General features: G+C 48.0%; 1 protein-coding gene across 1 annotated transcript in view; it reads right to left on the bottom strand.

The window, feature by feature from the left end:
- Window positions 1–2,866: 2,866 nt before the first annotated feature.
- Window positions 2,867–24,777, bottom strand: part of LOC135815135 (ATP-dependent translocase ABCB1-like) — a 38,431-nt gene continuing 16,520 nt past the window's right edge. The window contains exons 15-28 of the mRNA XM_065328380.1: window positions 24,303–24,345; window positions 21,144–21,301; window positions 20,293–20,526; window positions 18,430–18,534; window positions 15,759–15,836; window positions 15,284–15,367; window positions 14,663–14,866; window positions 14,209–14,309; window positions 13,678–13,818; window positions 13,338–13,494; window positions 5,853–6,050; window positions 5,403–5,612; window positions 4,507–4,653; window positions 2,867–3,913 (exon numbers count right to left, since the gene is read on the bottom strand). Coding sequence (XP_065184452.1) covers window positions 3,701–3,913; window positions 4,507–4,653; window positions 5,403–5,612; window positions 5,853–6,050; window positions 13,338–13,494; window positions 13,678–13,818; window positions 14,209–14,309; window positions 14,663–14,866; window positions 15,284–15,367; window positions 15,759–15,836; window positions 18,430–18,534; window positions 20,293–20,526; window positions 21,144–21,301; window positions 24,303–24,345 — 2,073 coding nt within the window. The 3' untranslated portion in view covers window positions 2,867–3,700. The remainder of the gene's footprint in view (window positions 3,914–4,506; window positions 4,654–5,402; window positions 5,613–5,852; window positions 6,051–13,337; window positions 13,495–13,677; window positions 13,819–14,208; window positions 14,310–14,662; window positions 14,867–15,283; window positions 15,368–15,758; window positions 15,837–18,429; window positions 18,535–20,292; window positions 20,527–21,143; window positions 21,302–24,302; window positions 24,346–24,777) is intronic.

Here is a 24,777-nt window from a genome sequence, read left to right as displayed (position 1 = left end):
GCAATAGCAGTGCGGTAACGGAGTTGCTCTCCGGAGAGTGGCTGGAGGTGTGGCTCAACTGCCACCTGATGGGCCACCCGCCTGAGCAGACGAGCAGTGAGGTCCCTCACCTCGTTGTGACGAATGGACGGAAATCCACCCGTCGGACACGAGAGGGAGTGAGACACAGTGAACTGCTGCCCACACGCACACAGTGATGGTAGCCGGACCGGCAGCCAGTTGAAGCGAAGTACTACGAGTACTACTACTACTACTACTACTAGTACTACTGTGGCATAGTGACCTCCAGTACGCTGTTGTGATGGCACAGCTACGCTGCAAAATTGCATTTGTTTTGCTGAGGTGGTCAATCACGTGCCTCCGTGGTTGCAGAGCGTCTTACTTGAGGAAGAGAATAGGCCCATCTTTTCTCGACCAATGTCGCCTTCTGTCCATGTAACCGCCTTCGGTATTCATATGTTGGCCTATTTAACATTGGCATGCTCTGCGGATTTGTAGGCATGCTAGGCAATTTAAATATTATCCTGCAAAGTATTTTGTAGGTGCTTGACTACTATACTACGTCATGTATTACAATTGGTACATGACTTGATAATAGCCGTTTGGCATGGTACAATAACCTTTTTTGTTTTATTTTTTATTTTTAATGGCTTTCTCTTCTTCCTCGTATGGTTTACAATTTGTATCACAATTATTTGTGGGTTCAGCAATAAAGGATGTGACTACTACTACTACTACTACTACTAATAAATAAAATAATAATAATAATACTACTACAGTACGGGACAGATACGGGAGCCAGCGAATATTGTGGCCAGCTGTTATGTACAATCCTGTAGAGCCTTTGTAGTCACAGATACGGGATAGCTCCAGGCGTGACACAAACAAACAAACACCAAAATAATTAAAGCTGTGTGGACCCTGGCTAGCGCCAGACGGCAGACGTCTACTGAAGTAACTAAACGTCTTCTGCATAGCTACGGGAATAATGCACTCTTGCGGTAATCAATTACAGTAGGTATCGGTTATAGCAAGAGTACATAACCCCTGGGGTTTGAAAAACGACATTTGATTCTTTAATATTGCCGATATTTCTTACACACGATAACTCACGTGTGACATACATGTAGGGTGTCATACAGTATGCACGTGTGACATTATCATATGCGCGCACGTTTGGCATGTGGACACGTACACATGATACACACGGATCAATCAGACTCGCCGTCGCGTCGTGCTAGGCCACTGCGGAGCAGCAGATACGAGAGAAGTCGGAAGAAAGAGTCCGACTGGACAGAAAAAGTGATTCTCCAATGCTCCCTTGGACATAACTCTCTCTTTGTGTTGAATATTATTGTATTGAGTACGCACAGAGCACAGATGTCATGGATGTTATCACTACCAAGAGTTCATAACCCCCATGAACTCTTGTTACTACAGGGGATACACTTTGCACTAATCTGGCATAATTTGCTACACAAAGTCCATTCTTAGGGCCGATATATTCTACATGTACTATGCGATAAAACTGCTTGTAAGAATAAATATACACATAAAGTATGCGTTATGATTATGAAAAAATGAGTGTTCATTCTTGTAGGCAGTATATTCTTGTATACGACCACACTATATCCGATACGCACTGTACATTGTATTTGAACTTTTGAAGTCTGATGAAGACTCCCAAACTGCCGAAGAGCTTCAAAGAGATCATCAAGAGTGCCTGTACTGTAGCTTGCCAGTAGTACATGGTGGTACCGGGTGTTTATTCCCCCCCCCCCGCTGCTTGCTACACCACCAAGACTACGAGTTGCCAAGAGTACATAACCCGACCTGGGACCTGGGAGTGGCTGTGTATGTGTGTGTGTGTGGGGGGGGGGGGGGGGTTGTCTTGTCCGCTATCGTTACTATCAAAGTACAGGTATGAACTGTACTGAGACTGTAAATAAACAAACAACAACAACAACAACAACAACACTGTGACAACAACAGCAACAGCAACAGCAACAGCAGCAGCAGCAACAGCAACAACAGCAGCAGCAACAGCAACAGCAACAACAGCAGCAGCAACAGCAACAGCAACAACAGCAACAGCAACAACAACAACAGCAGCAGCAACAGCAACAGCAACAGCAACAACAGCAGCAGCAACAGCAACAGCAGCAACAGCAACAGCAGCAACAGCAACAGCACTGACAGCAACAGCAGCCGCAACAGCAACAGCAACAACAACAACAACAACAACAACAACAACAACAACAACAACAACAACAACTGTAGTGTCATGGTATACGACTCAGAGAAATCTGTGGGTGGACTGTGGGTGCACATTATGCCAGTGCATTTGCAGACTTGCATGCTTCTCTGCCGGCTTGCAACAGGCGTTCACATAGTACATGGACCATGGTGTGTGTGTGTGGGGGGGGGGGGGGGTATACTCCTTGCTACCATCCGTACCCCGGCCATGGCCGTAGTCACATGAAAAGTTATCATTGCAACCCGAAAATAGGGGAGGGGCATGGGGGGGGGGGGATTACAAAATTCTTTTTGAGAAGATATCACAGGAATTGCGTTGGAATAAGCGGGCCTGTAGCACATACACACAAGCTATTTCACTGTCACTATCTTCACCCTTTCCACAGGCCCGGCAGCGCGGCATGTGTGCATAGTGTGTACTGATGGCAGTGGAGCCGAGGTCAGCTACTAGTACTCAGAGTCAGAGCGGCCCTCCGCCAGGGTTCCCGGACACAATAGCAAGTCCGCAGCCGCCACTGAGGGCCTGCACCATACGCTACATGACTGTACACACTGAGAATGGCGTCTTGCCATATCTCGCCGCCAAAATGCTCACAAAGCACAATGATGATTGCCGGGACATTGAGCTCAATCATCTACAAGTAGAATTAGATATAATTATTTGATCACGCATAGAAATGAAAAAAAAACATGAATGCGCATGGAGAAATGGCTCTTAAAAACAAAAGATGAAAAACGTAATTCTTATACTTTTCGCCCACAGTACGTGTAACATAATTTGGTTGATCTCGTATAGAAGCCTCAGGCCTGTAAATTGCTATAGTAGTGCAGTATGATCAATGCATCAAGCACTACATACATGCACAATGTAAAATCATGCGGCATGGCCGATCCTACACTGCTCAAGCACAAACGGCAAACAGACACGTGCCGGCGGGCAGCTTTCACACTCCCCGAGTGCAAGTATCGAGTGCAAGTCAAGAAGAAAGGCCGTCTAAAAAGAGAGATAAAAGGAATGCCAGCATTCACAGCCGGTGCGGGTACAGATGTAATATGCGACACGGTGCGAGGAACCGTAAAATGACTGTGGCTGCTAGTCATGGGGATCCGAGAGATACGCGAGGAGCTCTCTCCTGCTACTCCACCCCCCCCCCCCCTTCCGATAATTCACAAGAAGGGTTGCGTTCGACGTAAAAAAATTAAAAATATTGTGTGTATAATGTGTTTACCATGAAAAATTCACACGATAATATTCTTTATAGAGAACCGAATCACTGCAGGTGGCACTCGCCTAACACGTACATAGCAACTGATGAACAGTTGCCATTTGAAGCACACAAAAAGCAATGTAACACTGTGGAGTAACTTGTACAGCTTGCCGGGGCAGCACATCCAGCACATCCAGTCCAGTGTGACGTGGACACACGCTCGCCTTCTCTCAAGCTTAGTTGATCTTTCTGGTGGTGATCTGCGCCTTGTTCAGGTTGTAGTACGCACCGTCTTCCTTCTCCATGAGCTGGGCGTGCGATCCAGACTCCAGGACTTCTCCATTCCCTAGCACATAGATGCAGTCGGCGTTCTGAATTGTCGACAGGCGATGTGCTATAGTAACGCAGGTGCGGCCAATGCGAGCTTCATCCAACGCCGTCTGCACAACCTGTTACCGGGACAACAAGAGTGTGTCAAATGGAGTGTAACATGTGGAGGATGAAATTCCAGTCAAACATGCAGCCCACAAGGATCTTATTCTAGGTTAAAGGAATCAAAAAGACTCTAGATTAGCGCCTGGATAAAAGTTACTTGCCACCATTCCCAGCCACCACTGTAGTACAGAATGTTCAGGCATCACGCCTAGCCCATGGGCCGTTTCGCACAGTTCAGGCGTTCCTGGGCCGGTGAGCATGGTGAATCGCCTCGATGCTCAACATGTTAATACTAGCAATCGGAATGTTGCCCATAGCTAAGGTGCATGCAACTGTATGCAGCAGGGCTGCAGGAGTTTCCGACACAAATGTTCAAATGTACAGAACGAAGCCCTCTGGAAGGGCCTCCCGGTACCGGCCACATTCTTAACAGACATTACAAGATGGTAGCAGGTTCGGTCCTGCCCCAATACTCTTACCCGGCGGCACATGTAGGCCGAGCAAACTAACATAATACTAAACTATACAGTCACGGTCCAGACGGAGCCTGGCAGCAGTATTTAATTATACCATGCACCCATACTGAATACATAAGACAAGTGCTGACCTTTTCACTCTCCGTGTCCAGGGCACTGGTCGCCTCATCCAGGAGAAGGATCCTGGGATTGCGAATGAGAGCACGAGCAATGGCAACCCGCTGCTTCTGTCCACCAGAGAGCTGCGTACCCTTCGGACCTACGTTGGTCTCATATCCCTGCAAAGTTAACGAATCACGTGTGAGAACAACACAGTAAGCATGCGCGGTCAGTCGGTATTAATTTTGTTACAAAGACAAAATAACTCAGAAACTGCGACGAACTCGGCCATTTGACAATAATTTGAAACTGCCCATCTCTCCACACTCCACACTGGAGCATCCATCCAAGAACGAACTTCCTCGCTATGGTATTATGAATGCTGGCCAAGAGCGCAGTGTGGAAAGGTGGACAGTTTCAAAATAAAGACAAAACAGTGCCATCAATGTCAAAGTCCCGTAGACTTGATAGTATACCCATACACTAGATTCGTCAATTGAGCATTAGCCCGGACAGCGAGCCGTGCAATCACGAGTGGGCAAGATTACAGTACACTACCGGACTGCTAGCTAGCACTTGTGCACCGAGACACAAACGCATGCATCATTGACTGTATTAAAGCGAACATGTCGTTTTTGGTTTTATTTTTAACCCATCCATGCCATAGCTGCCCCCGACAGCAGAAGAGTTATAGCTGCTATGACGGTACGGTATGGGACATGTACGGGACAGCGCGTCAGGCCTGTCAAAACTAGTCACGTGGTCCGTGCCCCCCCCCCCCCCTCCCCACACACACACATCCACACAAACATACGAAACTAAGCACTGTGGACCCTGGCTAGCACCAGACACTACCAATCGTACCGTCTTTTACATAGCCAGTTCGGGAATAACGGCTATAGCAGCACAGTGCCAACACATAACACACCTGCGGAAGGGAGACAATGAAAGTGTGGATGTTCGCCTTGCGCGCCGCCTCTTCGATTTCACCCTGAGTGACAATGTCCTTGAACAGAGCGCCGTAAGCAATGTTGTCGGCGATACTGGAGTCGAACAGCACCGGCTCTTGTTGCACGATGCCCATCTGCTGTCTTAGCCAACGCACGTTCACCCGCGTCACGTCATAACCAGACACTTTCTGCAAGAAGCACGCAGGTACGCACAATAACAAGAAAATGGTAACATTAGTCACCACTTTAGGCAAGAATAGCACAGCACGACGGGAAGAAAGACATAATATTATGTAAGAACTATCCAACGCATCTGTTCATCGCGCTTTGCACTGCTCGCCCGGCTAAGCGTCGGTTTTACGACACTGTGATCCCACAGTCAGTATTTCATACACATGTGCATGCACCGGCACAGACGCTTTCCTTACCACTATGCCGGACTGCACATCGTAGAAGCGCTCCAGCAGCGACACACTGGTGCTCTTGCCACAGCCGGACGTGCCGACCAAGGCCACCGTCTCGCCTTCCTTGGCCGACAGGCTCAGCTTGTTGAGGACCTGCTTCTCTGGACGCGACGGGTAGGTGAAGTCCACGTCCTCCAGTTCAATTGTACCGCTGGCATGATCCTGCACAGGCAAACAAACAGTTAGACAAGCAAGACAGACTTAGGGCTCAACAATTCCCGTGCCCGTACACACATCACCAGCAGTATGTTCAATATACATCTGTAGATCTCGCAATGGGCTTGTGACTGAGAGGAAAATGGAGCTGGGTGCACCAGAATTTCACAAGCACACATACATGTACATGCATATGTGCGCACACATGCATGTGAACGCACGCACGCACACACACACACACACACACACGCACACACGCACACACGCAAGTACACATGCACACGTGCACACACACCCACACCCTGCTCTCACTGTTGTGTATCGTGTCGGAGAAAGGTCTTCTGGGGTGTCGTCGAGATCTCGTTGCGACCGTGACTCCTGCTTGTCTCCCTGGCTAGGTGCTGCTTGCTTTGCTTTTTTGCGTAGTGTTTTTGATTATTGTTTACTATTGCGTATTGTTAGTGTTCGTTGTGATTTGGTACAGTACTTGTTACGAGATACGACACATTGTGTAGTGTGTGTTTGCAGCACGAAGAAGACTGCACACCAGAACGGTTAGCTCAGGAGCTTGGGCTTACCTTGTGCAATCACAGTTCATCAGCTTGGACATTGCGCTTGGTCCCATGCGAATAACCGACTAGAATAGTAATTATTTCTTCGTTGCATTTTTGAATTGTGTTCTTGCTAGCTCGTTGATTTATTTAGTTGATGTGTTGATTTGTGTTTGATTACTTATTTATTTGATGCGCGATTTATGTGCGCTGATTGCGTGATGGCATGCAATTATGATCATGCTTGCGCCAGCTAGCTAGATGCCTGCGCCGCGCACTGATGTTGAATGAGTTAGTATGCGCCCCGCGCTGTTCATGCATATATGGTACATGGTGTGTAATGTTTGCCGCACACGCGTATACGTGCCTCGCCTCGTACTGCTTATGTGCCGTGCGCCGTACTATTGCTGTCGCTTTGCCGCCAAATTTAGCTTCCGCTTTCCGAGCGCTGTACGCTCTTCTGTACGCTCATGCCAAAGTTGGACGCACGTTGTGGCTGGCCAGCGTTTTACCCCTCATGCGTTGTTCTTTTCCTTGATGCTGTGGTTTGTTTTCTTTAGTGTTCTAGAGTTCTCTTTCCGATGTAGTTCGTATTTTTCCAGTCTCTTCTTCTCAATGTATTCTACTGTTCATTCATTATAGTCCGTAAAGAATTACGTGACCTTTTGTCTTGTGGCGTCTGTGCGATCCTGAAACTTTTGAGGTGTTAGTAGTGAACACAACATTTTGGCGACCACGCCAGGATCGAGACGCGTGAACATGGATGAGGTAGAAGCGAAGCTGATCGCAAATGGTCAAGCTTATGGCTACACTGGAGAGGCATTGCGTACTTACGTAGAGGAGCGTATCGAGAAGCACGAGGAGAAAGTGCGTGCAGAAAGAGAGCGCGACGAACGAGCAGGAAGTAGATTGGAAAGGAAAGATGACGAGCAGCTGCTTGCGAGGATTGCAGATTTGGAGTTGCAAGTCCAGCACACACGAGAGACTCAGAGTGATGAGAGCACTTTGTTGAATACGACGAATGGCAGTTTAGCGAGCAAGAGGGCTGCCATCAAGATGCCGAAGTTCGACGGTAAGCAGACTGTTGAGACCTATCTCGAACTGTTCGAGGATGTGGCAAAGCAAAATGAGTTCAGCGACGACGAGTACCTGATCCGCTTGCGCGTGGCTGTTGCTGGCAGCAGGTTGGAAGGTGCATGCTATGGCTGCAACACCTTTGCCGAAGCGAAGCGCGAGCTGCTGATGGCGCATGGGAAGACCGCCGACAAAGCGTGGCAAGCCCTGATGGCCATACAGCAGAAAAGTGATGAGAGTTTCTACCAGTTTGTGGTACGAGTGACGCGCGAGACGGAGAAGTGGGCAAAACTCGCCAGGCCTAGCCGTACCTCTAGCCGCGGACAAATCGGTGAGCTGGACGACACTGAATTGTTCGGATGTGTCGTACGTCAAGTCCTGCTAGAAGCTGTGTCGGCAGAAACTAAGGCCTTCTTGATCGAGAAGAGATGTTACACGAAGGACTTGAAGGCGTTTGCGGAGGATGGTATGGCTTACCAAACAGCCCACGGACGTAGCAAGCTGAAGCCTGCCAAGTCTAGCACCAGCGACAAACGTATACCGTTTGCGTCGGCAGAGTGTTTGACGGTCAGCGTTGATGAGGCTAACAAGAAATTGTCAGCTATGGCGTCTGAGCACCGAAACGCGTACGTCAAGGCAGAGGGACTGTGTTTCAACTGCCTGAGACCAGGACATCGAGTGATGAATTGTCAGAACAAGGGTCGTTGCAAGCACTGCAACAAGCGACACCACAGTCTACTGCACAGAGAGGACAAACAGGTAACATCCGAACCGATAGCCGAATCGAAAGTCGGTACGTATGAATGTAGTGCAAACAGCGTGCACTTGATGACCGGCGTGGCTGAGGTACAAGGACCTAGCCGAAAGGCCAGTGTACGCATATTCATCGACCCAGGTGCGCAGGCATCGTTCATCACCGCGCCACTGGTGAACTCGCTGCAACCGGCACACCTTGGATCGCAAACTGTCAGGCTGAAGGCGTTTGACGTGGAGCCGAAGTTTGAAAAGATGGACAGGTACCGTGTCACCATCAAGGGTGCAACGAAGTCCATTTCCGTCAATGCCTGGCAAAAGAAGTCGCTAGGTCTCCGATTCGATCCGCTAGCAGACAGCACAATTGCACGTTGGCAGTCACAGGGATTGCAGCTGTCTGATGACTCGACAAAGGCCGGATCAAGCGAAGTGCACATGCTGATTGGAGCTGACTACTGCAATGAGTTCCTTCTCCGCAAGGAGCAAATCAATGGAGAGACGGCCTGGCACACTGAAATAGGCTGGGTGCTGTCAGGACCGGCTAATAGTGAAACCAAGTCAGCGACCGTCAGTGTGAGTTGTATTGAACTTGACCGACTGTGGAAGATGGAAGAGGTGCCGGAAATAGCTGAGACGTTACCGGACTTCCCGATAGAGCGGCAAGGCCCTCATTACCAAGTGGGATTGCTATGGCGATCTGAGAAGCGTCCGCCAGCCAACCTAAACCAAGCGATGGCAGCGGCACACTCACTGCTGAAGCAGCTACAGAGACGAGGTCAACGTCCAGCGTATGATGACGTCCTTATCACTGAGTACTTGAAGCTGGATGCCATTGAAAAGGAACCGCATCCGGAGGAAGCCGGCTATTACATGCCGCATCATGCCGTATTCCGTAGCGACGCCTCAACGACGAAGACACGGGTCGTCTTCAATGCATCCGCCGCCTGCACCGGAGCACCATCCCTAAACGACATGGTCGATCCCGGGCCATCGCTCCTACCGGATCTCACTGGTATCCTCCTCAGGTTCCGTGAGTATGAATGTGCTGTACAAGCCGATATTCGCAAGGCTTTTTTTATGATCGGAATGCGTGAAGAAGATAGGCCATATCTGCGTTTTGTTTGGCCTGAGATAGGTAGCGAAGAAATGTGTATCTGGCGTTTAAAGAAGCTGCCTTTTGGAGTGAATTGTTCTCCTTTCATACTTAGTGCTGTGCTGCGCTTTCATCTCGATAGTGCATTCGAGTCTGCTTCTGCTGCTGAGCGTGATATCATAGAGCTGCTGCTGCGTAGTTTTTATGTTGATGATTGCGTTTCTAGCTTGCCATGCTGTGCGGATGCTGAAAAGCTGCAGGAGTATAGCGTTAATGTTTTGCAGGGAGCAGGCATGGAGTTGCGGAAGTGGCGAGGGAACACGATGACCTCAGACCCCGAGGCTGGTTCCAAGGCACTGGGTATTGTGTGGAACACCGAGTCAGATTGTATTTCGGTGGCTGCGCTCGGTGATGTTGAGTGTCCCAAGGAAGTGTCTGGTTGGTCTCGTCGTGCTTTGTTGCGTTGTGTTGCCGCTGTGTTCGATCCGCTAGGTTGGGCGTCACCCGCAGTGGTGCCAGGCAAGATGATGTTGCAAGAGAGTTGGAAGCTCGGCGGTGGTTGGGATGACCCATTCCCTATTGATTTGGCTGTCCGATGTGCTTCATGGTGGGGAGAGCTCGCAGCGCTTTCTTCCATTAAAATCCCCAGATGGATCGGGTGTACTCCAGATGCTCCAGTCACTTTGCATGTATTCTCAGATGCATCCGAGAAGGGCTATGGCTGTTGTTTCTATGTTGTGTCCGGTTTGACGTCTTCTTTGTTGTGTGCGAAGGCGAAGGTTGCACCTGTTGTACGTCCCACTCTTGCGCGTCTGGAATTGTCGGCTGTGTGTCTTGGCGTGAAGATGTTGTCCTTTGTCGTCAATGAATTGAGAGTGCCAATTGAAAGGATTGTGGGGTGGACAGACAGCCTAACCACATGGCACTGGATCTCAAAGCCGTCGTATCACTGGAAGACGTATGTTGCTAATCGAGTTGCTGCAGTGCAAGAAGTTTCGCAGAAGCTGCAAGTAGAATGGCGTCACTGTCCAGGAGTTAGCAACCCTGCAGATCTTGTCTCGCGTGGTGTCCCAGTGTGTGACTTGCAGAAGGAGATGTGGCTGCATGGTCCGTCATGGTTGAGCGATGAGTCTCAGTGGCCACCAGTCATCTCGTTTCAGAGCACCAATGAGTCCGTCACCGAAGCACGCGTGTCGGCTGTGGAGGTTGACACTCCAGTTGTTTGGCCGTGGGAGAAGTTCTCCAAGTGGCAGCGAGCTCGCGGTTTGGTCGCAAGTATGCTGTCATGGCGACACAAGGGTGTTTCGCGTGCAGAATTGATTCCATCTGCTGAGTCTGTGATGTTTCGCGCCATCCAAGAGCAATGCTTCCCCAAGGAGTTGTCCCAGTTGCGGAGCAAGGAGCCACTGAAGAAGGGTTCGAAGCTGTTCAAGTTGTCTCCGTTTCTGGATGAAGCTGGTTTGCTCAGAGTTCGTGGTCGTCTGCAGGAGAGCGATCTGTCCTACGAGGTTCAGCATCCGATCATCCTGGGCAGATGTCATCTAAGTGAGTTGTTTCTGCGTGATGCTCACCTTCAGCGAATGCACCAGGGTGTAGAGAGCGTGCTTGCGTTTCTACAACAGCAGTTCTGGATTCTCGGAGCTCGTCGGTTTCTTCGTAGCGTGTCGGAGAAGTGCATTGTTTGCCGCAGATTTCGCGCACAGACTGCTGCTGAGGAGATGCCGCCGTTGCCCTCAGACAGGGTGAAGCACCACCAGCCATTCGGTCTCACAGGTATTGATTATGCCGGTCCGTTGTACGTGCGCAGCTCATCAAATGTTCAGAAAGTGTGGGTCGCACTCTTCGTGTGCGGTACTACTCGCGCAGTGCACCTAGAGCTCGTGGATAGCCTGTCGACAGAGGTGTTCCTGCTAGCATTGCGTCGTTTCATCGCCCGTCGTGGGAAGCCGCTGCGTATACGTTCAGATAATGCTACGACGTTCAAGTCCGCCGCAGACAAGGTGGCAATCCCGTGGTTCTTCAATCCGCCATCTGCCCCGTGGCATGGAGGGTTCTATGAGCGTCTGGTGGCATGTGTGAAAGCTCCCTTGAAGAAGGTTCTCGGTCGAGCGTCATTGAGTCGAGACGAGCTGTTCACTGTCTTGACGGAGATCGAGAGAGTCGTCAACTCTCGACCCCTCACTCCGGTTTCTACGGATGTAGCTGACGAGTCGCCGCTGACTCCAGCCATGATGTTGGGAGACATCTTTGCAACCGGTATTGCCTCGTCTGACAGACCACTCGATCCACGGCAGTTGTCCGCTCGAGTCAAGTATGTCCACACCGTCTACGAGCACCTCAACCAGCGTTGGTCGTCTGAGTATCTCATTCGTCTCAGTGAGTATCATCGGTCGAAGTCAACTCCGATTGTCGTGAACGACGTTGTGTTTATTGCCGACGACAACCGGAAGCGGCAATCATGGCGCTTGGGTAGGGTCGCAGAGCTGTATCCTGGAAGAGATGGCAAGTGCAGGGTGGCCAAAGTCCAAGTTGGCCAATCGTCCATGCTACGGCCCATTCAACGCTTGGTTCCGTTGGAAGTAGCGAAGGAGCATGTTGAGCCGCCTGCTGTGGACGCTGAGCCGCAGCCGCAGACACCCGTGAGCGCTGATCCAGTCAACGTCGTCGATGATGTTGAAATACCTTCGACGACCGTTGAGCCGCAAGTTACGCGTCGATCTCGTCGTACCGTTCGACCACCACCTCGTCTTGATTTGTGATCAGTGTGGTTGAAGCCCTTTGGTGGGGAGAATGTTGTGTATCGTGTCGGAGAAAGGTCTTCTGGGGTGTCGTCGAGATCTCGTTGCGACCGTGACTCCTGCTTGTCTCCCTGGCTAGGTGCTGCTTGCTTTGCTTTTTTGCGTAGTGTTTTTGATTATTGTTTACTATTGCGTATTGTTAGTGTTCGTTGTGATTTGGTACAGTACTTGTTACGAGATACGACACATTGTGTAGTGTGTGTTTGCAGCACGAAGAAGACTGCACACCAGAACGGTTAGCTCAGGAGCTTGGGCTTACCTTGTGCAATCACAGTTCATCAGCTTGGACATTGCGCTTGGTCCCATGCGAATAACCGACTAGAATAGTAATTATTTCTTCGTTGCATTTTTGAATTGTGTTCTTGCTAGCTCGTTGATTTATTTAGTTGATGTGTTGATTTGTGTTTGATTACTTATTTATTTGATGCGCGATTTATGTGCGCTGATTGCGTGATGGCATGCAATTATGATCATGCTTGCGCCAGCTAGCTAGATGCCTGCGCCGCGCACTGATGTTGAATGAGTTAGTATGCGCCCCGCGCTGTTCATGCATATATGGTACATGGTGTGTAATGTTTGCCGCACACGCGTATACGTGCCTCGCCTCGTACTGCTTATGTGCCGTGCGCCGTACTATTGCTGTCGCTTTGCCGCCAAATTTAGCTTCCGCTTTCCGAGCGCTGTACGCTCTTCTGTACGCTCATGCCAAAGTTGGACGCACGTTGTGGCTGGCCAGCGTTTTACCCCTCATGCGTTGTTCTTTTCCTTGATGCTGTGGTTTGTTTTCTTTAGTGTTCTAGAGTTCTCTTTCCGATGTAGTTCGTATTTTTCCAGTCTCTTCTTCTCAATGTATTCTACTGTTCATTCATTATAGTCCGTAAAGAATTACGTGACCTTTTGTCTTGTGGCGTCTGTGCGATCCTGAAACTTTTGAGGTGTTAGTAGTGAACACAACACTCACAAACTACTCTCTGTTGGCTTATGCGGACACTACACCAAAAACAGACAGGATGCAATGCCTTACCGGCTTTTCCAGATCTTCCGTTGTCTCGTAGAAGCCAGAGGCTCCATCCAGTAGGGAGTAGATGCGTGCAGCTGCCGGTCCACCCTTGCCAGCTTCACCAGCAAACGCTGTTCCCTGTCCGAGTGACATAGCACTGAAGACTAGAGCCGAGAATACCCTGCAACGGGAGTACAAGAACACCGGGAATAAGCACCGTCAGAGCCTCCAGTTAATGGCAACTACAATGTACTACAATGTACTTGTGTCGAGCCAGGTATGTTCGTATGTTCAAGAAAGATCTTACGATGAATACCAATACATGTACATTGGATGCACTGCTAACTCAACATCACCTACTCACTTGAAAACATCTCCGTACGCCACGCCCTGGTGCGCAATCAGGTATCCACCAAAGCGGAATGACACAGCATAGATAGTGAATATAGTAGCCACGCCAAAGCCAGTCATTAAGCCATACGTATGCGCTTCACGCTTCTCCTTGCTGCATGGGAAGTAACGTTATGGCACATTTTCAACAAGAAGAGGACAAGCATTAGTTGGGAATCCAGTCCAAGAAAATCGTCAGGGCAACCAACATGGCTAGATTACACTACACAAAAATATACTCTCAAGTCAAGTTTGCACCAGCAAAAACAATATCCTTACCACAGGTGCAAACATGCAACGCAAAATATACGTTCAAGTCAAGCCGGTTTGCATCAGCAATAACGACATCCTCACTACAAGTACAAACATGCACCGAGAGAATGGCACCATGGGTAACAACAATTGCAGCACCACTCAATCATCGCACTTGCATGTGCCGGGAACAATCACAGCAAGACACTGGGAACAGCACACTATGCACACTTGGAGGGAAACCAGAACTTACGTATGTACCGAGTCCAGGGACACCATGTAGGCTTCAAAGCGTCGCTTCTCCAGGCCAAATGCAACGACGGTCCGAATGTTCTCAATGGTTTCCACAGCAATCTATACATTGTCATCACACAAACAAAAGCGGCATACAAAAAACATTCATTGGTGACAATGAATATTGGATAATTGCAAGAGGCAGCAACAAGGTGGCAAATATGAGTAAATTACGCGGGCAGATAGATCAACACGTATCATAGCAACTGACCCAATTGGAAGTCAACAAGTCACTAGAAAATCATCCACTTGATCACTACCCGTCATATTACCACCTACAAACATTGACATGCATTGTAAAATGCAGAGTGTGTGTGTGTGTGCGTGCGCGCGCACGTGCATTTGTAGGAGGCAATGCTATCACCATCACGACTGCTAACGTGACTACTTCAGTGTGGAGCGACATTCCTCACCTTGCCAGCATCCTGGAGGCGATCCTTGTTGCTGTGCTCGTGGCCGGCAAGTGTCTTCATCTGCAGGTATCCTGCCACAGCAATGACAGGCACCAGGCCCATGATAACCAGCGTTAGATAGACATTGGCTGTGAAGCTGATGACCAGTGCCGCCACCAGTGTGGTTAAAGCCGCAAGTGCCTGGCCCATTGTTTTACCACCCGCCTGAAGATGGAAACAGAGAAAACAATGAACGTTTTAAAAATCTTGAACAGCCCTATACAGAACAACCGGGTTCCATGGTTTGTTCTTAAAACTCTACAAGTACAGAAACCGTCATCACGCATTGGTAGCTAACAGGATCAGCATCTTTCCGCTTTGGACACAACAGCCAAAACTGATGGCATTCCTCCCCCCCCCCCCCCATGCCACCCCTGCCCCCCTCCAGACCCCACTTGCCACCCCTGCCCGTCCCAGACCCCAACTCTCCGGCACATGCACATAGCACACCAGGAGTCCAGGACTGCATGTCACGTGAAGAGTCATCATGGCATGATTGGAACAGGAAAAGCTGCTGTTACAGGCGAAGATACTGACCAGATTGGAAACAAGCCAGTACTACACGTTGGTCAGTACACTCACCTGCTGCATGAGAGCTGCATCACGAGACAGTCGGACGGACAGAGATCCTGTGGAATTCTTGGGATCATCAAAGAAGTCCATGTTCTGTAGTGAACGACACAGGAGAGAAGAAGAGCACTAAAGACCCGGCCATACGACACGTGCGCATCAGAACTGGTATTGGGACGGTAAAGCTGGTATGGAGCACTAAGCACCTTTGCTGGCTTCTTACCGATACACCGGCACAGTGTAGTTCTTGGGCATGAACCCAACATGATCTCCATGACATGCAACATCTATGTGTTACTAGTTCACTTTCATTTCACTTCAGCTTCCCTCTCCTCCCCCTCCCCCCCCCCCCCCCCCCATCCCCACACACATACACAACTATAACTCTGAAAGAAATCCGATTTGATGTGAGTGACCTGTTCTGCCGATGGAAATGCCAACCAACATTCACGACACGATGCTCATTCAGAAGAAACTGCCAACCCACCTTGTGCAAGAAGCAACGGAAGACCTTGCGGCGCATGCGCTTGGTCAGGCCTTCACCAGCAACAGTAAAGAAGAAGACCTGGCCAAGCAGCACAATAAGAACACAGTAGAAGATACATTGTTGCGTATCGGTTTTATTGGAAAGAAAGACTTTTCATGGCTCATTTTTGTTGTGGTCCTTTGGTTTATTTTGTTTGTTTTGCGTTCTCCTTTTGACTCAGTTGGACTGTTTTGGTTGCACATGCAGTTTGTGCATGCACCATGGAACGGTTACGTCATTGTCATGCGTTATGTTTCGTTTGCGCGCATGCTTATATGCTGGCATGATGTTTGTCTTTTTCTTCAGTTTCCAGTTTACCTCGTCGTGTCCGGTCTTCTTGTTTGTCCGTCTCCGTCTTGTCGAATAATCAGTATGTAAAACGTTAGTTCAGTTTCGTTGTTGTGTGTGGCGGGTCGGATGGGCAGGGAGGCTGGACGCCTGGACAACATGTGCGGGTGCACAAAATACACTAATCCTATCACGTGATACGTCCACTTAGGATACAAGGATATAGATACAATGACAATAAGTTGAATAACTCCATCATTTCTAGGTCGATTTTCACAATCCTGGGCTTCCATTTCTCAGTCCTAATCAATAACCAATCTAGCTGTGATGCACTCTTTACTAAGCACACCCCTCCCCAGGGGCGGATCCAGGATTTTTCCAAGGGGGGGGGGGGTTCAATTTTTTCCCACCCTACTCACACTGACGAAATGATGACATACAATTTACATAAAAGTGCACGTTTGCGTGACGTTATTGAAGACGCGCGCCACAAGGAAAAATTTTCATTCGCCGCAGAATAGCTGATTGGTACTTTTCTCCAGCAGCTCGTCTATAATAATTATCCGTCATATTGTACTCCGAGCCACCCAATGTTGATTCCAATATACTGCTATGTAGAGTAGGTTCCATGAGGTAGGCTTCCTGCATCTTCCGCGTCTTAGTCATTGATTCATTGTCCCCAGTTCGGGGAAAGTGTTATTATTGGATGATGGGAGGTTGAACTTGAACGTGATTTTCAAAGTTTCGCTCTTTGTTTCACCTTCGACACTAGTGGCTACACTTTCCTTTGGAGTGTCACCAAAATTCAAGGGCAGCTTGTACTGAGCCTGCCTCTTTTAGACGCTTGAACGAACTCTAAGACAGCTCAAAAAGCACGAGCCGCGACGGCACCGCACCATTCGAACTAGTATTCGAAACTTACTTTCGAAGTTTCCGTAGCAGCTCAACAAGTGCACCTCTTTCTCCGAAGCGAACGCGTACCTGTAGGTCTATGTAGCTGTATATTCAGTGCGGATCTACTTTACTTTGTATCTACCACAGTCGTAGATCTACGTACAAGACAACAATATACTAGTACAACCAAGCTGATAGCTAGCGGACCGCTCCGGCCTGGGCCGACTGGGCCATAGCATGGGTTAGTGGTCGCACCTGAACTATGGTCGAAAAAATCAGGGGGTTCGTTCGAACCCCCCGACCCCCCTGGATCCGCCCCTGCTCCCCCCCCCCCACACACACCTTTTAGCACAGGTATGCTTGGTAACCAAGACGGAGCGTCCGCAATTGAGAGGCGCCACTGCACACAGCTGCTACAAAAAGGCCAATTAAAATTAAATTACCGTATCATCTCAAATAGAAGCACGGTCCTTTATTTTTTCAATGTACCTCCGCCCCGTGCTATTAACCCTTTACCTTCTGTGTGTACATGAATCGACCGAATTTGGTCGATGGACATGCATGCACTAAAACATTCGTAACTCGATCAATTCTTGACGGAATCTCAAAAACTAAGTATGTATGAAGAAGCCGAAGAACCCAGCTTTTCATTGCAACAATCAGCGGAGAGCTGCGATGTCGCATTCCAAAGATATCGCACTCGACATTTCAGCCACGGCAAAAGTCAATTTTTTTCTGAGTGACTGGCCTTGAGCTGGGGATTTTCCCTCTCCTGACATGCTGAGTCTCCTGGGCATGTTTTGAGCGCGTGGGCAGCATAAAAAGAAACTCAGGCAAACAAATTTGAAATGTTTACGATGAAGGAGTGAGAAATGGCTGACGAGGAGAGAATTTTCTCGGATATCCAGCGATGGGGAGTGTTTGAAGCACCCTGGCGTTGGATATGTGATCTCAGTAGTGTCCAGTTTGAACTCATTCTACGCAGCTCGTGGAGAGCTTTCCAGAATGCCCACGATTGTGAAAATTGGTTGATTAGAACCAAAGATATTCTCAGAATGAGGTGAGAAATATCGCATTTGGAACTGCCTAGGAATTATGGTCAGAAGGTAAAGGGTTAATGGAGACGTTCCTTTATTGGAGACTGTTCCATTATTATTTCAACCTCATTTCAGAGGCTTGTTGCCATGCCAAATTCATGTCAGACATACACATTTCAGGGTTTTTTCGCCGGTACAGATAATGAATTTACACAGTGTGCTTATAATGGAGACTGAGCACTTTATTTTTTGAATGCCGCCCCAAGGTGTTCTATTATTGGAGACGTGCTATTATTGGAGACTGTGCTTATATTAGAGATAATACGGTAACACAGGACCTCACTCTCATCTGATACCCAATAGTCACACCCACTCATAACTTTGTTTACATTAACATTTACGGGAATACTTACATTGAGGAACATTGTCAGGCCTGATACAAGTCCAAGAACAGGGAACATTCCGCTCCAGAAGTTTGCTTCCTTCTCAAACTCGGCTTTGTCTTGGATGCTAAAGATCTACGTGCAGAAGTGCAAGGGGAAACACATGCTCAGCTATCATGTATGCCCTGTTCTGTGGAACAGTTTCAGTCACACTGGCAATAATTTTAAGAATGGTCTTAAACCACAGCGCTTATTCTGCAGGATGCATGCACATTACCACGGGAACATCTTCAGGGGCGTCACACACGGTACGACCACTACGACCATGGTCGTACCACTTTTCGTCCAGGATGGTCCAGCCAATTCATCCAAAAAAGCAATAAAAAAATTCAAGGATCTTCGGACTTGTACATAACATCGCAACTACTTTCATTGCAAGGAGCATACAGACTTGATGCCTAGCACTAGCAGCTAGCTATTGCCCAAGACTCCAGGCGGCTATCCATTACGATATCGATAGGCGGTTGGAGTCACGGGTAGAGACAACCAGACGATGGATTCCTCACGGACGCATTCACTGCAAACTTGACGGAAACAGAGCTGAGCTGGCGGCGATCACTGGGTCCAGAACTAAAATTTTCCAAGATCTACCATGTTACAATGGCGATCAGCACGGTCAAGAGGCACTACATGTACTGAGTATGTCACTTGTCAGCTACAACATCATTATAATATTTATTCTTTCCACAACGACACCTACCTAGTACCTCTGGCTCCTGACGATCTACTGCAAGCTGATGCGAAAATGCATTACAACCGCGAACGCCGCGCTTGTCAACGGAAAAGGGAAGCGCTTCTTTCTCGGAAGTAATTAGTTGAATAGTGTTTGGACTGCTGCTCCACGGCAGCAGAATATTCTGCAGCTGTTCACCGACACGACCCGCTTCACCTAACGATTTACGATCGTTTCGTTTTCCGAGGTTTCTGGTAGCAGCAACAAGAATTGCGTCCGCGACGACACTGAGGACGAAGGTCTCTCGCAAACTAAAGTCCTGTTGCCACGAAGACAGAGAAGATTATTCCGCAAGCCCTTTCTTCTGCTTCCAGTGTTGTAGCTCTCCGGACCGGTCCACTGGCATGGCAGATCTTTCAATCCCACCGAACAAAAAAAACGATCTTCTCTCTCTAAAAACAACTAAAATAATTACTTCGCGACTGTCCAGGCCGGCCGTGTACATAGCGACGCGGCGGACTTTTGCAGCACATGACATACATTTTTGCACAGCGGCTGGCGCTAGAACGCGCGCGCAGCACGCTTGTACTTCGGATTTTGCGATTTTTTCGAGGGCAATGGGTTCCTTTTGCCTTGCTTGGCTACCTACGATGTACAGAAAATACCAAAAAATCCATGAGAAATTGAGAAGTATGTTTTTTGAGCTGGAGTGGGGTTGTCTAATAAGTGCTAGGGGAACCCTCCTCCTTTGCGGCTGTAGGGTGCTAAAACGTGCCCTGTTAGCCGAAAAATCCTTATTTTTTTCTCCGGGGGACACCCCCGGACCCCCAGTCGTACCACTCCCAGCCACCCTGTGACGCCCCTGATCTTAGCATTCAAGTGGGCGTGAGGCCTCCCTCTGTTAGCACTGTCAGTGTAACGAGCAGTTTTCTGTGCTATCACATTGCATCACATTGCATCACATTGCATCACATTGCATCACATTGCATCACATTGCATCACATTGCATCACATTGCATCACATTGCATCACATTGCATCACATTGCATCACATTGCATCACATTGCATCACATTGCATCACTGTACATGAAGTTATGTTATGTTATATGCAACGCACTGTAAAATGTTCGTCAATGTGAATGGAGTCAGAGCAACTTACCTCCAGCATTCTAGAGAAGAGGAGGGCAAACGCTGGCATTGTTGCACCTTGCACCAAAGCACCCAGTCCAGCGATGAGCAGTGCCCACCACTCCGGAGCGCTGTCGCGCAACAAACGCAGCGTGGGACCCTTGGCATCCTTGAACTCGTCGTCCTCTTCCTCCTCCGGTTCCGCAGGCTTCTTCTTATCATCAGTTCCCTTCGCCGGTGCTGTTGTGGATGGTTGACGCTTGAGCTGCAAATAAAGAAGCACATGCATCAAAGTTAGTTGGGCACATGTACGGGAGACACATCAGGCCTGCACAGTGTAGTCATGAACACTGTCAAGAGGAGAATGCAAGTACTCCATACGCCCCCACACTCAGAATGATAGGGCACACAGTCATAAGCTGGGTAGACATCTGTAACAAATGTGTGAGCACTTTTCAGGGAACAGTCACTTATAGAAACACACAATCAGGTCATGATCTAACAACTTGGTATGCATGCAGTGAACTTAGTACTACCGTAAAGTACCGCAAGAGCGCCCCACCTTGATTTTACAGCCAGGGAAAGGAAAATCGTTTGGCAAAGTGCAACGAACTTTATACGGTATGAGAACTTAGCGTACTAAGGTCACACGTAACGGGTTTGTGTGTGGAGCTCGTGTCCGCTTGAAAGTAAATTGAGTACGGATTGACTGCACGATGTGTAATGTGTGTACAAGGTTCGCGTCGTATGACCTACGGACAGAACACCACCCGGGCCACAACACGACCGCGAAAGGACGAGATGGTGGGGCGCTCACGCGGTACTTTACGGTACTTCACCGGTGAACATCAACCGTGTGCATGCGTAGTGTGGTGTACGTACGTCGGCGGCAGATTGACCCGCTGCAGATCCAGCAGTTGACGTTTGCTTGCTAAACTGCCTGGTGAACCTGGCCGCCTCGTCTTTCAAGGAAATCTGCCGCACCGGACTACCAATGTTTGTTGACAGAACTTCGCCAGCCAAACTTCCAAGCGCAAGTTCTGTCATGCACAAAACAACAATATTGACAACAGAAAATGGTTACTGTACAGGAAGGGATGAAAAGATGTCCTAAGTTTGCAGAAACAAGCCGTGACTACGTGGTTGCAGGCGGGTTGGTGAAGAGCAAGTGGCACTTGCAGTACATCAGTGGGCTGTTGCTGTGATACTGATGCAATCGGCCGAAAAGTGGAGCTGCTGGTAAGAATGATATACTACATGTACAGTCAACTTCGCTAATAAATAATAATAATAATAATAATAATAATAATATATATGAATGTCTCAGTACTCTGTCAGTTTTGTGCCTAGTTATTGCACTTTCTGACTGTATATAGTATCATGTTACAGTGATGGAGAGTTACTCTAAACTCGTATCCATATGTCCTTTTCTCTTTTACATATATTTATGGCTCAACATCCGAGTTTCAAATAATAATAATAATAATAATAATAACATTGAACGGTCTCTGCTGGGATGACGACTACACCATAGCTCAGTGGTTAGAGCATCGCTGGCTACAAGCGAGGGTCCCTGGTTCGAGTCCTGGTGGTGACAGTCAATTTTTTCTACAGACTTTTCCCGTTTGTCTCTTTCCCTCAAAACCAGTTAATATTTTATGACTTGGGGCTCCCCGCGTGCTAGTTTGTACGTGAAGTGTGTGGGTACAGTGAGGGCTGCGTCCCACCCGCCTGTGTGGATTCACGGGAAGTGTGAGTTACGAAGTCTGAAGAAAACATTGAACGGTCTCTGCTGGGATGACGACTACACCATAGCTCAGTGGTTAGAGCATCGCTGGCTACAAGCGAGGGTCCCTGGTTCGAGTCCTGGTGGTGACAGTCAATTTTTTCTACAGACTTTTCCCGTTTGTCTCTTTCCCTCAAAACCAGTTAATAATAATAATAATAATAATAATAATAATAATAATAATAATAATAATAATAATAATAATAATAATAATAATGTAGAAGAGAAAAGGACATATGGATACGAGTTAAGAGTAACTCTCCATCACTGTAACATGATACTTTATACAGTCAGAAAGTGCAATAACTAGGCACAAAACTGACAGAGTACTGAAACATTCGACGTCCTGACACCTAGCTTCAACACATCTCCGTAGCGCTAACCGACAGCCTTCCAACTTGGAAGGTTCAAGGTTATGGAAAGACCAAAGAGGGGAAGGCAAGCGCAACGAAAACGAGCAAAAGCTACAGTCCCAACGGAACAAAGAATGTCGATTGTTACTGGACGATGACGAGACCAGTACGATATTTGACAAAGCGGTCTAACTACAATTCGAAGCAGCAAAGCAGCACACCACCCAACTTGGGTGGGTCATAAATATCAAAGATAAGTAAAGAAAGGGAAGCTTTGCGAAAACGAATTGTACAAGCCGAAAGCCAAACTCCTACAGTACTCCTCATGCATGACATTGTGATGGACTAGTTGACTACAAAACAAGTTGTTTCACACGACGTACGTTTCGCCGTATGGTTCGTGACGGCTCATCAGGTGTGCAATATGAAACTCGGATGTTGAGCCATAAATAAATGTAGAAGAGAAAAGGACATATGGATACGAGTTAAGAGTAACTCTCCATCACTGTAACATGATACTTTATACAGTCAGAAAGTGCAATAACTAGGCACAAAACTGACAGAGTACTGAAACATTCGACGTCCTGACACCTAGCTTCAACACATCTCCGTAGCGCTAACCGACAGCCTTCCAACTTGGAAGGTTCAAGGTTATGGAAAGACCAAAGAGGGGAAGGCAAGCGCAACGAAAACGAGCAAAAGCTACAGTCCCAACGGAACAAAGAATGTCGATTGTTACTGGACGATGACGAGACCAGTACGATATTTGACAAAGCGGTCTAACTACAATTCAGTACAGTTGGGTGGTGTGCTGCTTTGCTGCTTCGAATTGTAGTTAGACCGCTTTGTCAAATATCGTACTGGTCTCGTCATCGTCCAGTAACAATCGACATTCTTTGTTCCGTTGGGACTGTAGCTTTTGCTCGTTTTCGTTGCGCTTGCCTTCCCCTCTTTGGTCTTTCCATAACCTTGAACCTTCCAAGTTGGAAGGCTGTCGGTTAGCGCTACGGAGATGTGTTGAAGCTAGGTGTCAGGACGTCGAATGTTTCAGTACTCTGTCAGTTTTGTGCCTAGTTATTGCACTTTCTGACTGTATAAAGTATCATGTTACAGTGATGGAGAGTTACTCTTAACTCGTATCCATATGTCCTTTTCTCTTCTACATTTATTTATGGCTCAACATCCGAGTTTAATAATAATAATAATAATAATAATAATAATAATAATAATAATAATAATACAGCACGCATATAGCTCATATGAAAAATCAAATGAGGGTCATGCATCTGTCGACAACGTCGAGCCAGTGCGTTCTGTCTGAGGCAAGTTGCTCCGCTTCCAAAAGAGACATATTGAGAAGTAAAAGGTCATTCCTAATGTTGTCTACCCATCTGGTCACTTCGCTAATAACGACGCGGATATAACGACAATTCGCCAGAATTCCCATGCCCAGAGCAAAGTCCCATCTAACTGTAATACATATAATGAGACTTCGGGTATAACGACACTTCGCGAATAAGGACACTTTTCTGATGCCCCGCCGAGTGTCGTTATAGGCGAAGTTGACTGTACATCATGTTTTCAAACTGACAAGACTACGGTCCAAGTACATCCACAGGATGCTTTGGTTCAAAGCCAACTTTTGCTTGTCCAGCCGACAGTTGTCCAGTTGGACCAGCGCTGACTGCATGATATCCCTTTAATCTGACCAACACATGTATTACATTTCAACACACACATTGCATGCCTCCATCTTCACCCCCCTCCCCTCCATCTACTCAAACCCTGGTTATACCATATTGATGTACATGTACATAACTGTACAAGTCATGTACTTCATTCCTATAACCTAGCCTGTGTTGGTTTAACCATGCACTGTCCACGCCAAGCAAGACAACTCACCTGAGTCCTCCAATGTCTCTGGCCTGGCTTCGGTCAAGAATGTCTGCGATCACGACACACACACACACACACACACACACACACACACACACACACACACACACACACACACACACACGTGCGTGCAAAAAATATGATCAATGGAAGTGCTGGTGTATTTGCAGGAGAAAAACAACGCACTGCTTGCCTATGTGCATCCATAATACCCCCCCCCCCCTTCTGTGGCATAGAGTGCCTACGAGGCGTATAACCGTGACAGCCCACACATTTTGTATCACATTTCTATCCACCCCACTGCAACCACTGCCGTCCACTGTGGCTTGGTAAGCCAAGATCATTATGTGAGTTTGGGTTTGGCATGCCATCAGGTGGATCTGGATATTGGGCCGAGTTTTAGAGCTGTGAGAAAAAGCGTCCATTCTAGATCCGTCGGAAAATTGCAACCCTTGATACGCAGCCTTTATCCCCCCCCCCC

This window comes from Sycon ciliatum, chromosome 4 (genome assembly GCF_964019385.1).
Source record: "Sycon ciliatum chromosome 4, ocSycCili1.1, whole genome shotgun sequence".
NCBI lineage: Eukaryota > Metazoa > Porifera > Calcarea > Leucosolenida > Sycettidae > Sycon > Sycon ciliatum.
The sequence above is the reverse complement of the archived record's forward strand: the minus strand, read 5'-3'. Positions and strand labels throughout refer to the sequence as shown.